General features: G+C 46.5%; 1 protein-coding gene across 3 annotated transcripts in view; it reads right to left on the bottom strand.

Annotated features, from left to right (window-relative positions):
- Positions 1–16,401, bottom strand: part of Cog2 (conserved oligomeric Golgi complex subunit 2) — a 50,200-nt gene that overhangs the window by 5,488 nt on the left and 28,311 nt on the right. For all 3 annotated transcript variants that reach the window (XM_084581811.1, XM_084581810.1, XM_084581812.1), the window contains exon 14: positions 1,236–1,372. In XM_084581811.1, coding sequence (XP_084437937.1) covers positions 1,236–1,372 — 137 coding nt within the window. The remainder of the gene's footprint in view (positions 1–1,235; positions 1,373–16,401) is intronic.

Raw genomic sequence — 16,401 nt, 5'->3', positions numbered from 1 at the left:
CAAACGCTGAGCGCTAATAAAGCGAAACATGTGTACTATTATGGACAACACAAAGGTGCGAAAATGTAAAATGTATTAATTTAAAGCTTGTTATAAATTTGAAATTTCGCTTTTCGTTCAGTGTTGGAGAGCAAAAATGAATATACTAAGAAGTTGCCTCCGAGAAAAATTTGAACGATGGAGCCAATGGACTTGGGGATCGGTCGCAGCGACAGAGGCACGGCAGGGGCTCATGCCATGACGGGGCAATGGCGATGACATGTCAGTCACATGCCTGTCAGCCATTGCAGGGCAAGACTCGAGCAGCGGTGGCGGCGGCTGCGTCTTGATCTCGGACACCATGGACCGTTGGTGCTAGTTTTTGTCACTTCTGCTAGATGACGCGGCACATGAACATCGGGCGATTTAAACACACTTCGGCAGCGCTGCTTGAGTCTGGCCATGGCCGTTCATGACCTTCGAAATCACCGCGTGCGGGGGTGTGATCTTGGAGGCCATAAGCCATTGGCGGTAGTTTATGTTGCCGTCGCTAAATTATGCGGCATGCAAACGCGCGGGCGATTTAACCACTTCTGCAGCAGGCGATTCGATTAATTGAAAAATTGCGTTTCTTGATGTTTTTTTCGGCTCCTTTACGCATTTATTGCCGTTTTATTGCAAAAAAAGCTGCTTCGCTATAACCGATCTAGCGTCAAATTTTGAATTTTTCGAACAGAAGGAACTCGCATAGAAAAAAACCATAAACCAAATTTCGATTTTCATTTTATCTGACGATTCACTATATCCGTGTTCGTTATAGCAAGGTTCGACTATAAAACTGTTTTGCGATCCCCTTCAAGTTTATATATATCCAGCACTGATTGCCTTTGGATAAGGGGTATTTACTCATTAAATTTAATATCCATCCAAGAGTAGTTGCATGGCTACAAATGAACTACTGCACTTGAGTGGATATTAATGAGTAATAACTCCCTTATAACAAATGTGCTCCACTTTGGAGGGATTTCTCATAAAACAATGCATGTTCCCTACCAATGTGCAACAAATCGCTCAGGAAGGCAACAGTTCTCCATTACTCATTGGAAAGAAGTTGTGTAATGGCGTTACTTTGGCAACGTGAGTACATTTCACCCAACAAACCCTCTCCAGATTGAACTTAACTGCAGGTCGCATATGTTCAGTAAATCAACACTGTTCTGTTAAAATGGCAAGTGGCACAAACTGCCATAACTCACTGTTTTGTGACCTCTTCAAGGACTGATGTGGTCCATTCAGCATCCCAATTCAGGCTGGAATTTTGCATGGCTAAACCTTTTAAGGCTGCCAATGGTATAAGGATATGCTGGACATAACCGGATGGCTTCGATGGCATCTGCAAGGCAGCAATTAAAAAAAAAAAAACAATTCAGCCCACTTACAACTCGAAATAAAGTACTGCACTGTCACTCAAAAGTGCACTTGAACACAGAGGGTTATATAAAGTCAAACAAATTGAGAAATACTGCAGTTTGATGTATCGATATTCAAACATATTTTTACAGCCCAGAGACACCAAAGAGAGTCTTCTGCTAAATTAGCATTAATAGCAGCTCAAATCTGCACTCCTCAGTGCCACCAGGCAATCTGAGATACTTTATTTTCTGGCTCACAACTGGCGCATACTACTAGATTACAATATAAAAGAAAATGGAGAAAATGTTGGCTAAAATTTTAATACTGTGCGAAAGTGGTGTTGCACAGGTTTCATTAGCGCTGATGCTAGTGTCAGAAGCGATTTAACTCAAATTGTCAAGGTTAACGAAGGCGTGGTCATGACTGACCTTGGTCATGGCTATCACGTACAGGCACAGAGCCATGACTATGCTTGGCTAACTGTTACAGCATTGCTATACAGCTGTTGCTATGAGCTAGCATGGCTCTAGCACGGGCATGATACCACCTGCAAATGGGGGAAGAGAGACCTTTTTTGGGGTCAAGTAAAAACCTTATAAATGCTCTTCTGCTAAGCGGACAACCGCCAGCCGGTTGTTGGGAGCCACGTCCGCCACTGAGGTGGATTGGAGTGGTGTGGGGAACGGATGTCTGCAGGGCACGTGATGCGCCAAATTGGCACAGGAGCAGGGGCAGTTCTGACAGGAGGGGTTGAAGCAAAAGCCGTACAGAAACAGCCGGGCCGGAGTGATGAATGCATTTGGTTGTGTGGCTCTCAACGTGACAGTCTGTGAAGTGGCACCATGGTGTGTGTGATGGAGATAATGTTTGCAGTGAGTGTTTAAGTTGCGTATAATGAACAAGATGATTTTGCTCGGGACAATTAACCTCCAGACAGTGTCATGACTATGCATGGGCATCGCTCTGGAATGGGTATGACTCCACAAGCTGACAATTCTGAATGAAATATAAGCCTCTCGACAGTGTCATGACTATGCTTGGCCAACTGCTGTAGTGTTGCTAGACGCAGGCATGGCTCTAGCAAGACAAGACGTTGCCTGGGGTAAGTAGCCTCTAATACTAGTGTTTTCATGCTAAAATGGAAGTAGGTAACCTTATCTGTAAGCAAGAAGCAAAAACACATTGCATCCACACCAGTGAAGCACTTCTTGCAGCAAAAGCACTGCCTGCAGGCATGCTGACAGCGCACCATTCACCAAGTATGGCTGCCCTACCCGGCTTTGGTTTTAAACTACAGCAAATGGTGCTTTAAATCTAGTCACTGTGTATTATTGTGTGTCAAATCCTGTTACCATTATGCTATAAATATGCAATCGAATATTAAATTTATGGAACAGTTAACTCCGCAACGCATTCAATAATAAATGATGACAGGTAAAGGCTGCTACTAAAAAAAGTAGTAGAACCCCTTTATAGTAAAGTCACTGGGACCGGCAAAAATCTTTACTATATCAGGGTCTTTACTATATCAGTTGTTGGTGATGACATGTTGCTGAAGATGCTGTCTGCTAATAATTGCCTACTTACGAAAGACGTCTCGTTGCTTAATGAAAGAAAAAATACACACTAAAATGCCTTCCACCTCTCTCTTATCATCTCTTGGTGCCATTTTCCTTTTTCCGTTATAATATTATTTGTTTACTTCTTGTGGAAGCACCTCCTCTTAAGCATGAGGGCAACTTAACAAAGTTGGATTTCATGGGAAAACCAAAGACTTGCATGAACACAGCGTCTTCCGCTTTTAAAAGGCAAGAGATGAGAAATGCACATGGCAGTCAAGTGCTGCAAAACTGCACACGACAACGCTTCTTGCCACCGCTGCTCATGCTGCACAGTGCTGCGAATGTCGGCCATTTCTTCCTTCTTCCCTTCCCTATTTCTTGCTGCACTTTTAGATTTTTTTTTACTTTCTGAACGGACCGTGCCGCCTTCTTTTTATATTTGTAGAGCTTAACTTTTTTTTTTTCCTAAGCGCTGCATGCTTTCACACGGCTCCAACTTCTGAGTGCTGCTAAGCCTGGTGGTAAAGCCATTAAAAATAAAAAAATAATAATCTCGGGGATATTTTTCTTTTTTCAAAAAAAAAAAAAAGAAAAGAACACACTTGCCTCGCGATCTTGAATAGTGCGCATGCGGCGATGTCATTTCGTGGGAAGTTGTCGCCGCGGTCAGACGCACTTTAAACCGATTTTTATCAAAAATGTCTTCGCTATAAAGGGGGAAAAATGTACATTGTCTATGGAAGATGAACTGGGACTTCAGTTTCAGTTTATTATATGCGAGTTTTTACGATATCCAAGTTTACTATAACAGGGTTCTACTATAAAAATAATAATTTTTGTTTACATGGCACATGCTCTTGACATACCCCCATGTATTTCATGTCATTTTGAAAATACTACTTTGCACTTTAAACGACGTGTCATTCTTTTGCAATCTGTTCTAGGCTGTTCACAGTTGCTCTTAACAAAGGGACGACATCGTAGATTTTCATTTATTTTTATGGGCACCAACTTGTTTATACCCCATGTCGGCCCAGCTGGTGACAGCGTCACCACTGCATCTTGCTTACAACTCAGATCGGAGCTGGTTTATATACAGCACGAAGCCAGTATTCCCCAACCACCTTCATGGAGGAGAAGTAAAGCTATCGCCATGAAGCCGGCAGGCTGTGTGTGCCTATCGCTCAGCCGACAGGATGTGTGGCCCAGGTTGGCATCTCGTCACCTCAGGGCAGCCCACTGATGGGCCCCTGTGTATGGTGATTCAAGCTAGGGCAGGAACCGAGCAAAGGCGGGTGTAAGATATTAGCGGATGTGGCTGTGGAAGTGGATCTGACCCGTTGCGCCTGACAGGGTGTTGCTTTAGTGGAGGGTTGAGGCAGAGGCTGCAATATCCCAGATGTCAGGTTGCGTTCCACACAGTCTTGACAGTCTCAGAAGACGAGACATTAACCATTTTTGATCAATGCAGCAGGGTGCATTCTTTTCACCAAGCCGGAAGGTAAGGATTATTTCTTGATGACTATTTTTTTTTCTTTGCAGCCAAAATGTGGCATAGTTTATACACATTTCTAATGGTGGTAACATGTCAAGCTCTATAGTGCTCTGAACAGATATCACTACTGTTGACTTTTGTCACCATTCATAAAGCTACACTATTCATATCTTTGAGGTGAAGCGTAGAACAAAATGCTTCATAATGTGAAACATTGGTATTGGCTTGGCGAGAGGAAATTAAAAAGCACAACGTTCATTGTGAGAAAATGTTCTACCTGCTTTGGTCCAAAACTTGCTGATAATAGCATTGCGTCGTCACTGATAAGCCTGAATGGTGAAACTCTTGCATGCTCTTCACAGTCACTAAGCACAGCCAGTAGGTAATGGGTCACAGGGAAGCATCATGACTGTTTTGCACGCTGATGTGGAAAAAGCCCAATACTGACCACGCTTTTGCAGCAGTGCAGCAGGTGGGGGGGGAATTCATGAGGATCGACGGGATGGTGGTACAAGTTTTTAGCATCTTGGCGTAGTTGGCTTGACGTTAAAACAATGGTATAGATGTGAAGTTCTGCAAGTGCTATGCCCAGCGACCTAGACTACTTGCAAGCTCCCTTCACAATGATGCGGTGGTGTGCTGTCGCCTGCCAGGTTGACTGGGAGTGTATCCACCTTGTACACCCAGTAATGGGGTGAGGGGTGACCATGTGTAGATACTGTGCTGTTTTAAAGATACACTGCCTCTTGAAACGATGCTTTTTAGCTTCATAGTAGGTTCAGGGTTGTGGTTGTTCTTATTTTTTGAAGCTTTTATACTTATTCCTGAAGGAATGCTGGCTTTGTAGATAGCCAGATCAGTTATGCAGAGAATTTCGGCTACGATTTTAATATTGTGCAAAAGTGGAGTTGCACATGTTTTGCTCTTCTTAGCCTACCTTTGTGTAGTTGGCTGAAGTGAGACCCACATTTGTCGCCAGTTAAACCTCTGCTTTTATTTTTGGCTGTGCAACTGCAGTGTCGCCATACTATGGTGGGACTTGTCACTGCCGATGCACTGGGTTGCTATGCAGCTGTTATACAGCTGCTTTGTATAGCAACGCATTCCTTGCACCTGCTCCACAAGCAAGAAAAGCTTTTGCTCGTGATAGTAGCATGTGGATTTGTGCTTTTCTATTTAAAAAATCAGGGGACGGCAGAAAGTTAGGTGGGCGGATAAAGTTAAGAAGTTCACAGGGGTCAAGTGGATGCAGCTAGCATAGGACCGGGTTAATTGGAATATGGGAGAGGCCTTTACCCTGCAGTGGGTATTGTCAGGCTAATGATGATGATTTAAAAATCTCAGACAATCAATGAGGTATGTGAGATATACAAGAGCGCTACTTTTCTACAGCACGCTAGATTCTTAAGTTCTTGCCTCAGCAGAAGCCATTAATGCTAGTTTCTGAAACTGTGCTGTGGCAATTTCTTTTTAAGTGACATAATTCATGTGGCATGTCCAGTAGCCATTGACTTTTCTTTCAGGTGATATTTTAGAGCTGAGTGTCACTTCTTAGTCTTGAACGTGAGTCGAGAAACCCAGAGAGGTGTACATCTCAAAAACCAACATTTAATCCAATAATAAACACAAAAAGAATCAAAAGTAAGGGCGTTACAATTCAACAATACTCATGCACATGCACAGTAGTTCCACACGCAGGTGGGCTTTAGCAAATGAAAAACAATTCGAATTTAGAGTCCTTAGTAGTAACTAATCAGAGAAAATAGAATGAGTGTTCCAATTGGTACTTGTCTTAACGGTGCTGGTGAAGTGTTACTCGAAGTTGTTTCGCTGGGGCCTCCGATGCATAGTCGAAGGGGCGACGCGACGATCCGAAGCACAGGTCGCGATGCGTCGGCCCAGGAGGGCAACCTCTTGCGTCTTGCCCGCACCAGTTCCAAAGCTTGAGTCCCTTTGTCTATCCCCATGGTAGCCGCACGGCGCAGGCGTCGCCGCCCATAACACCCTTTTCGCCTCGAGGTGCATTGCGCCCATCAATCTTCAAGGCCGTGGGCCCTTGACTTGCGTGAACACGTGGTCCCCGAAACCGCGGAGACACAGCGTCTGGTTTTCGTGTGTTTCCGCCATCTCAATAATTATTGCTTCCGAGCAGACGCGCGCCCTTTATGCCGTCTGCCCCGCTCCATTCCCACAGACGGTTGCGTCTGCTTCGAACGCTGCGTGCCGACAGTCTCTTGGTTCAGTTCGGGATGGTTTCTGATTTGTCTACCTTAAATGGCGCTTTTCACTTACACGTGACAAGCACCCCCACACTTAAGAGTTTTCCCTCGCTGAAAACTGCTCACTGGCGTAACAAGCACGAACACGCACGTACATAACTCACACAAAACTGCGTTGTGCACACAAAACAAACAACCGCAAACGGCATGCATGCACACAAGGATATATGCTTTTCGCGAACATATGATGCTCTAAGTATACAGAAATGCATTTCACTTTAGTTCAACCTGCTAAGGAAGTCCGCTCCTAAGTTTTCTTTCCCTTTTATGTATTCGATGTGAAACTCGTACTCCTGGAGAGTCAGACTCCACCTCATCAGTCTGCCATTTGAGCATTTATTTTTGGTGGGAAAACTCTTAAGTGTGGGGGTACTTGTCACGTGTAAGTGAAAAGCGCCGCTTAAACGTGACATGGTCCATAGGGTCACGAAGAGTCGGACACGACTGAACGACTGAACTGAACTGAACTTGCACCTTAAAATGTGTTTCATATAAATACAAATGGAACTCCTTTACTGCCCACACGAGTGCTAAACACTCCTTCTCCGTAGAGTAATTCTTTTCGCATTGGCTAAGCTGCTTGCTCGCATACGCCACAGGGTGAAGAATGCCGCCTTCCTCCTGCATTAGTACCGCGCCTAGAGCTGCGTCTGATGCATCTGTGCGTAGAACAAATTCCTTGTCCACGTTAGGAGCTAGCAAAACTGGCGGTTGAGCCAAGCTTTCTTTCAACTTACTGAACGCTTTTTCGTGTTGGTCAGTCCAGTTTAAAACATTTGGTGCCCCTTTCTTTGTCATCTCTACCAGTGGCAAAGCTTTGTCCGCGTACTGTGGGATGAAATCCCTGTAAAATCCTGTTAGTCCCAAAAACGACAGCACTTGCTTTTTGGTACTTGGCCTTGGGGCTGCCTGTATCTTTTCCAGAATATCTGGTTTCGTTGCTGTCTGACCGACTCCTATCTTGTGTCCAAGAAAAGAAACCGATTCGAACCCCACCTCACACTTCGTGGGCTTCACAGTCAGGTTTGCCTGATGCAGTCTCCCAAACAGGGCTTCAAGCGCACTGAGGTGTTCTTCCCACGTATCCGTGGCGACCAGAATGTCATCTATGTAGTAGTGCACGTGCTGAAGGCCTCCCAGAACCTCCCTCATTAGCTTTGTGAACATGGCTGCAGCCGTCTTCAGCAAGCGCACTGAGGTGTTCTTCCCACGTATCCATGGCGACCAGAATGTCATCTATGTAGTAGTGCACGTGCTGAAGGCCTCCCAGAACCTCCCTCATTAGCTTTGTGAACATGGCTGCAGCCGTCTTCAGCAAGCGCACTGAGGTGTTCTTCCCACGTATCCATGGCGACCAGAATGTCATCTATGTAGTAGTGCACGTGCTGAAGGCCTCCCAGAACCTCCCTCATTAGCTTTGTGAACATGGCTGCAGCCGTCTTCAGACCGAACGGCATGAATCGAAACTGGAATAGCCCGCTAGCGCATGAGAAAGCTGTCTTTTCTTTTGAACCTTCTTCCATAGGAATCTGCCAATAACCCTTTGCGAGGTCGAACTTCGAGAAAAATTGCTTTTGTGCGACAGTGGCAAACACTACATCGATTCTCGGAATCGGCTTGCTGTCAGGAATCAAAACGCCATTGAGCCTCCTAAAATCGACACAGTCGATTGGAGCCATCTGTTTTCTTGTCGACCACGAGGGGCAAGTTGTAGGCAGACTCCGTGCGCTTAATTATGCCCAGTGCGAGCAGTTCCTCCACTTCTCTCTCGACTGTCTTGTGTGCAACCAGTGGCAAAGGGTATTGCTTGACATGTATGGGTTGCTCGGTAGTCAGGCGCAGCTTGCACTCAAGAACCTTCGTCTTTCTGGGCAGGTCTGAGAAAACAACATTGTACCGCTCCAGAAGGCGCTGGACTTGTGCAGTCTTTTCTGCGTCCAGGGCTGGGCTAATCGTTGCATCCTTTGGTCCCGATGTCTTTCTGGTATTTTAGGTGGGCACTTCCCCCTCATCCGGCTCGTCATTGATGACCATGCAGGCGATCGTCTGGTCAGGATTTGCGCTTCTCTCCTCATACCGTTTCAGCATATTTATGTGGAAGATTTTTTTGCTTCCATTAAAGAGCAGCTCGTAGTCTACTTCATTCTTCTTCTCTGTTACTGGAAACGAACCTTTCCACTGCATAGTGAGCTTGTTCCTTTCACTTGGCATCAGGATTAGGGCTCTCTCTCCCAGTTTCAGCTGTCGACTCACCGCCTTTCTGTCATAAAATGCCTTATACTTCTCCTTTGCCGCGTTAAGATTGTGATGAGCGATTCTGCAAGTTTCTTCCAGCCTCTCTCTAAGTTCAAGAACATACGTATACATGGTCTTCTGTTTCAAATTCCTCATTCGACCAGAGCTCTCGTAGGATGGTCAGTGGTCCTCGGGCGGCTCTGCCGTATAGCATTTCAAACGGTGAGAAGCCCAAACTTGACTGCGAGACCTCTCATAATGCAAATAGCAGTGCCGGAAGGTATCGATCCCAGTCAGCAGGTCTTTCTTGGCACATTTTTCGCATCATTTGCTTGATTGTTCCGTTGAAGGGGTCTGCCAGGCCATTACACATCGGGTGGTAGGGGGTCGTAAGCAGCTGCTTCAATGACAGGAGTCGGCTGACTTCCTTCATAAGGTCTGATGTGAAATTGGAGCCCTGGTCTGTGAGAATTTCCCTCAGCACTCCATACCGTGAAAACATCTCGAGTAGTGCTTCTGCTACCTCAACTGTGTCGACAGTTTTGAACGCAACGGCATCCAGGTATTTCGTCGCCATGTCAACAAGGGTGATGATGTAGCGATTTCCTCTTCTCGACCAAGGTGTAATAGGTCCGATGATATCGACTACTACCCTCTGAAAGGCATTTCGATGGTAGGCATAGTTCCAAGCGGCGCTTTTCCGACTCTCCCCTTCGGCACCGTTCTTTGGCATATGTCGCATGATCTGACATACAGCTTCACGTCACTCTGGATTCCGGGCAAATAGAATTCCTCCGTTATTCTGTTTACTGTGTTCTTAGCATCTTGGTGTCCAGCCATAATTGAGTCGTGGCCTAGACACATGATGGATGGTCTCAATTCTTTTGGTATCGTTAGCTTTAGGACTTCTCCTCCTGAGCTGAAAGTACATTTTCGGTACAGGAGCCCATCTCGTATAAGAAACTGAAATGTCGTCCTAGACTTCTTCCTTTTCAGCACTTCCCCAACTTTCCGGAAGCAGTCTGCCAGCGACGTGTCGTCTCCTTGCTCCTGCGCTACTTTCTCCGGAGTTGCCTTCAGCAGTTCCGCCGTAGGGACCTGAAGTTTCGGCATCTTCCCTTGCGCTGCTTTTGCTGCCCTAGTCTGTACGGCCGACGATATCATGGGTGTTTCGACTTCTCCTTCAGCAGGCTCCGAGTTTCAACTGCGTTCGCTTGATATCCCATTAAAAGGAGTCTTCGCAACGGTTTCTTCTTCATCTTTTTCTTCCTTTTCTGGGTAATGTTCCATACAGGGGGTCCAGTCGGAGTCAGGATCGTCTACCTTTCTTACGGCCGTGATATTTCCCAACACCAAGTCATATAGCGGTGCATCCAAGCACTTTGCTATGTCCGGTCCCGAATAATACGGTGTAGAAATGCAAATCCTTGCTTCGGGGAGGTGGCGAACTGTGCTATCCACCAGCAGAACTGACGCAAGTTGACCCGTAAGCTCCCCATCTTTAACGAGGCTCCTTCTTACTAGGACAGTGTTTGTTCCACTGTCCTTCAATACGCTGACGCGCTGTCCGTGGATTTCACCGTCAACCACTGGCATCGACAGCTCGTTAAAAGTTGCGTGCCTGGCTGTTTCATCTTCACGGTCAGCAGTGCACTGAGCTTGCTGTGCGGGACTGTCCGTCTGTCTGGGATGCACTATACATGCAGCCTTCTCTTGCATCTGCAATCTGCATGCTTCGGTTCTGTGACCTCTTCTGTTGCATTGTTGGCAGAACGCCTGCGTCTGGTTTCTATTTCCTCCCTGCCTACAGTCTGCGGCACAATGTCCGACACAATTGCACAAGAAACACCTTGGGGGATGCCTGAATGTGCCACTTTGGATTCATCGCTTTCCCGTGCCCGCATCCGACGTTCTCGGTGCATCTTCCTTAATCTCTCCCAGGTTTCTTTGGCCTTGGGCTTCCATAAACTGATCTGCATATTCTGTGAGTTCTTCTACTGTCTTTAACTTCGGCTCTTTCAGAAATACAGCCAACTTCGGGTGACAGCAAGATAAAAACTGCTCTGCCGCCATCAAATCTCTGACCTCTTCGTAGGTTTTTTCAACCTCTGCCATTTCTAGCCATCGCTCAAAGTAGTTCAACAACCGCGATGCGAACTGTTTTGCAGTTTCCGTGTCATTTGGCTTACTGCTTCGAGACCGTTCTCGGAAACCTTCTGCGGTTAAGCGGAACTTCTGCAAAAGTGTCTTCTTCACCTTCTCATAATCAGTTGACTCTGATGCGGGCATCCTCCCAAAAACTGTCAATGCCTCGCCCACCAAACAAAGGCTCAGGGCTGTTGCCCATTCGCTCTTATTCCATCCTTGCCCTGTTGCGATTCTCTCAAACCGATGCAAATACGCATCCAAATCATCCCGCTTATCATCAAAAGGAGCCATCAGCTTTCTCGGACAGACCACTGTTGGGCGTGCCGCTCCAACACCTGAAGAAAGTCCTGTCGCCTCTGACGCAGCTTCAACATTCATGTCGGCAAGGTGTAACTTGAGTTCTAGCACTTCTTTCTCCTGTGCCATTCTCTTTTCTTCTAACTCTGCCATCCGCTTAGCATTCTCTTCTGCTTCACGTGCTTGCTCGCTAACTCTGTCGCTCTTTTCAAGCGCCCGCTTGTGCGCCAACTCTTTTTCCTCTCTCTGCCTCGTTTTCTATTACTCATAAAGAGGCATCATTTCTTCTTTCATGAACCCGAGCTTTTCGGCCCTCAACACGAGCTTTTGGAGGTCCATCTCTCTGGTTTCAGCACAGACACAAGCGTGTTGACCAAACGTTCAGACGAAATGACTAAAAGGGATCCTGGCAGGCTCGCCAATATATTTTGTCACTTCCTAGTCTTGAACGTGAGTCGAGAAACCCAGAGAGGTGTACATCTCAAAAACCGACATTTAATCCAATAATAAACACAAAAAGAATCAAAAGTAAGGGTGTTACAATTCAACAATACTCATGCACATGCGCAGTAATTCCACACGCAGGTGGGCTTTAGCAAATGAAAAACAATTCGAATTTAGAGTCCTTAGTAGTAACTAATCAGAGAAAATAGAATGAGTGTTCCAATTGGTACTTGTCTTAATGGTGCTGGTGAAGTGTCACTCGAAGTTGATTCGCTGGGGCCTCCGATGCATAGTCGAAGGGGCGACTCGACAATCCGAAGCACAGGTCGTGATACGTTGGCCCAGGAGGGCAACCTCTTGCGTCTTGCCCGCACCAGTTCTAAAGCTCGAATCCCTTTGTCCATCCCCGTGGTAGCCGCGCGGCGTAGGCGTCGTCGCCCATAACGCCCTCCTCGCCTCGAGGTGCATTGAGACCATCAATCTTTAAGGCCGCGGGCCCTTGACTTGCGTGAACACGTGGTCCCCGAAACCGCAGACACACGGCGTCTGGTTTTCGTGTGTTTCCGCCGTCTCAATGGTTATTGCTTCCGAGCAGGCGCGCACTTTATGCTGTCTGCCCCGCTCCGTTCCCATGGACGGCTGAGTCTGCTTCGAACGCTGCGTGCCGACAGTCTCTTGGTTCAGTTCAGGATGGTCCCTGATTTGTCTGCCTTAAGCGGCGCTTTTCACTTACACGTGACACTGAGTGGAACGTAGTCTTGTGGTCAGAGACGTGAATATTCCTTTGCCACCTGCCAGAGTCATGCTCATTATTTTTCGATGTTGCAAGGCGTTACACAGGGTGTGCAAGAGTGCCAATGCGTTCAATTCTCATTTCACCCTTCCACATAAAAGGAGCTGTTCCTCCCCACACAAGTTGGCAGCTGTTGCCAGCTCAACCTTGTCCTCTAGTGTCCTCAAATTGCGCAGCGCGTTAACCATTCACATGTCCGGTGACTGCCATGAACAAAAAAAAAAATTAGTGCCAGCATGCCAGTGCACCTATCAGTGCCCAGCTTTGTCACCTGCCGCCTGCCAGAGAAAGGGTTGTGGTTTTGAGGTGACAAGGCTTCAAACGGTGGGTGCGAGGGTCCAGGTGTGTTCCCATCTCAGTGTTCCACATGATGGGAGATGCCCAATTTGACAGCTCCTTCCAACTGAACCTTGCCATCTGGTCTCATGACATTGCACAACCCACCGACCAATCACATATCCAGCAACTTCCATGAGAGAGAGAAACGTGTGTCGGTGTACCAGTGAAAATCTGACCAACCAGGGCCCAGCCATGCCAGAGGCATGCTCGTGATTTTTCAAGGCTGTGGGCTCCGAGCGGGGTTGGAAGGGCCAACTGACTACCGCCTCCCAGAGACATGCTCATGATTTTATTGCGAAAACAATACTGCTCTAGGTTTCGAGTCTTCTGCACACAAAAAAAAAACTTCATTCAATCTTGACACCAGCAACCTGCCAGAGCTGCCAGAGTGTTTGTCAAAGTATGGCAATAAAGAAAAGAAAAGAGAAAAAAAAAAAAAAAAAAAAAAAAAAAAAAAGGGTTTCGAGTCTTCTGTGTAGCGCGGCCGGTAGCCATGTCTTACCCACGTGACGCTGTGACGTCACACCCCACTTGACACTAGGGTGTGCTGGCAGGAGCTGCCAACTTGGGTCTCTCGTTTCACATGGAACGGTTATGTCAGAATCAGCCTGCTAGGACCCTGGCATTCACGTTACCCCTATAGGCCACTAAGGCACGTTCATATGGGTTGGTTAAAGCGGGGCTTTATATGAGGGCTGAGGAAGAAGAAGAAGAACACTCGGTCACCCGCAGCTAATGCTTTCGTTCAATATTTGATTCAGCAGCGTTGAACCCTTGAATATTTTAAATGTGAAATCATTTCTTGTCTCATGAGTGGCATGGACAGGATCTGTGGAAAGGATTTGTGGACAGAGCGTGTCCGCACTAACTGTCAGTAATGAAAAAAACATTGTCAACATTGTCGCCACAGAGTTTCGAACCCGCCCCAGATGGAACAGATCAGCTTTCCTGGCCCAGGCATAAAGATCCATTACTATCGCCTCATGTAAAACTCGTGTAGAATCACACCTCATGTAAAACTGCAACGCACCCTCGTGCAGTGCAGGAAACATCGTCTTCATAAAGGTCCATCTGTGCCACTTCTTCATTTATCTTAAGTAAATACGCCACAAACGTGCGCCATCTGGCTGAATGGGGCCTAGGTCCACCAGTGTAGTGTCAGGACAAATCCACCAGGTGGCGTGACAACTCGCATTGATTTCCCATTGCTGCGCTTAAGCAGACTTAAGTGCACTCCTGGAATTTATTTTTTTCAGGCTATGAAGTTTCAAAGATTCGAACCCAATAATGCCAGACAGTTGTTTTTAGACGGGGTCTGCCAGAGATGTGCTGTTGATTTTTTGAGGCTGCGAGGCTTCAAAAGGTCGATGCCGGCAGACAATTTTTTCCAATGTGAGGGTACTAGCGCTCTTGCATTTGAAGCGTTTGCAGTATATTGCTGAACATAATGCCCGGCTGGCAGAAGCCAATGCAAATGAAGTCATTTCATGAGTTATGTGACTTATTTATTGCTTTATAGGGCTTACCTATTTTGTCAATGAAAGCAAGCGCGAAGGCTGCTCATCGAAACACATATCTCGAGGTGGGGACATGGACTGCATTTGGGAAAGAGATGCATGCCCTACGTAGGGTTTCAGCTCTGGCTGTCCCCCAGGTTTTGTGATGTGTGGGGTGCATGTTGTGCATGCGAAGTGGGGTGCATGTAGCTAGTGAGGGTGTACACCTTTGTGTTTAAAAGACACCATCTTTGATGTTTAGTCTCTTCTGAGGTGTAATTGGATATTCTTCATGAAGGCACACTGTGAATTCTGAAAACTGCACTGAAAACTTCTATTTCCATGTATTTCTATGGGTATTAACTCTATTTTGCACCCCATGTCAGCCCAACCGGCAACAGCAGCATCACTGCATCTTGCTTACATCAGAGATCAGAGATGGTTTGTATGCTGCATGAAGCCAGTATCCCTAACCATCTTCATGGCCGAGAAGTAAAGCACTCATCATGAAGCCATTGAGGTTGAGTGTGTGCTGTCGCTCAGCCAACAGGATGTATAGCCCAGGCTGGCATCTCATCACCTCAGCGCATCCCACTGATTGTCCCCTGTGATTCAAGACGGGGCAAGAACCAAGCAAGATCGCTTCCAAGATCCTAGTGAATGCGGGGTTGGATCTGACAGGGTGACAATTTAGTGGGCGGTTGAGGCAGAGGCTGCAATAACCCGGTCGTCAGGTTACACTGTCCTGACAGTTTAAAAAAAAATTGGGGCATAACCTATATTTTATGTGTGCTGCATGGTGGATTTTTTCACTTAGCCAGAAAGTAAGGAGTACCTTTTCGGGGATACTTTTTTTTCTTGCAGACAAAACGAGACGTAACTTATAAACATTCAAAATGGTGGTAACATGTTGAGTTCTGTGGTACTGTTGTGGATGCTAGCTCGAACTCTGGGATAAGGGAGACACAGAACACGTCGCTGTGCTGAGTCTCACTCGTCCCAAAGTTCATGCTGGCATCCACAGCAGGAATCATAACAACTAGCCCTGAAAAATGCTATTTTCTGTGGTGCTGTAAACAGGTCTAAGTACTGTTGACGAGACTTAATAATACGCTGTGAAAATAATGCTTTTGAAGTACTGTAGCGCAATGTATAACTGCTGTATAACTTCAAGGTCATTCTCACATTCTCAGCACTAATCGAAAAAGCTGTTGATGGCGTCTCACTTTCAGATCTGTTGGCAGCAGTACGAAGAGAGGGGGCGCGTATCGAAAGAAGAGATTCGGCCCTTTTGTTTGAGGGGAGTAGAGGAGCATGCGTATGAAGGTAGTGGAGATAGTATATTGCCTGACGCTCACACCAAGGACGCCCTCTACACATGTGCTAGTGCATGCCTTCTCACTTTAACATGTCAGGTTTGGTCTACGGGCAGGAGTCTTCGCCACATTCTCTGCAAGCTGTGGCACCTCTTCCGCGTGCCGTCGCGCGTCCCCTACAGCCGCAACGCTGGGTTGGCATGTGTAGAACAAACAGGACAGGTGAAGGACGGTTGTTCATCACCTCCGTCCACGTCTGTAGCGCTGTTTTTGGCATGTGTTGTTTCAAAAAAAAAATTAAAATGTATGTGTTGTTAAAGTGTTAAGTCTCGATTCTGCCGGCAACATGACAGCAACTGCTAAAGTCTGGTTCGAAGCATCTCTCAGTAAGTGACCAGAGTTTTACGCTTCAACAGAAGAGCATAGTGAATGGATTGCAGCATGTGAGTGCTTGCATGAGCATGGGAAAGGTGGCTGTGCTGACGCTGTAGGGTGCAATGTGAAGAGGCTTCTGTGGCCTCTGCATTGTGTCATGCTTTTTAATTATCACATCTAAGCAATTTAATTATTTTTAATTATCACATGTCTATACCAAATCAAGGAAA

Source organism: Amblyomma maculatum, chromosome 10, assembly GCF_055883805.1.
Source record: "Amblyomma maculatum isolate TAMU_Amacu chromosome 10, ASM5588380v1, whole genome shotgun sequence".
Lineage (NCBI taxonomy): Eukaryota > Metazoa > Arthropoda > Arachnida > Ixodida > Ixodidae > Amblyomma > Amblyomma maculatum.
This window is presented reverse-complemented; position numbering and strand designations above follow the sequence as displayed.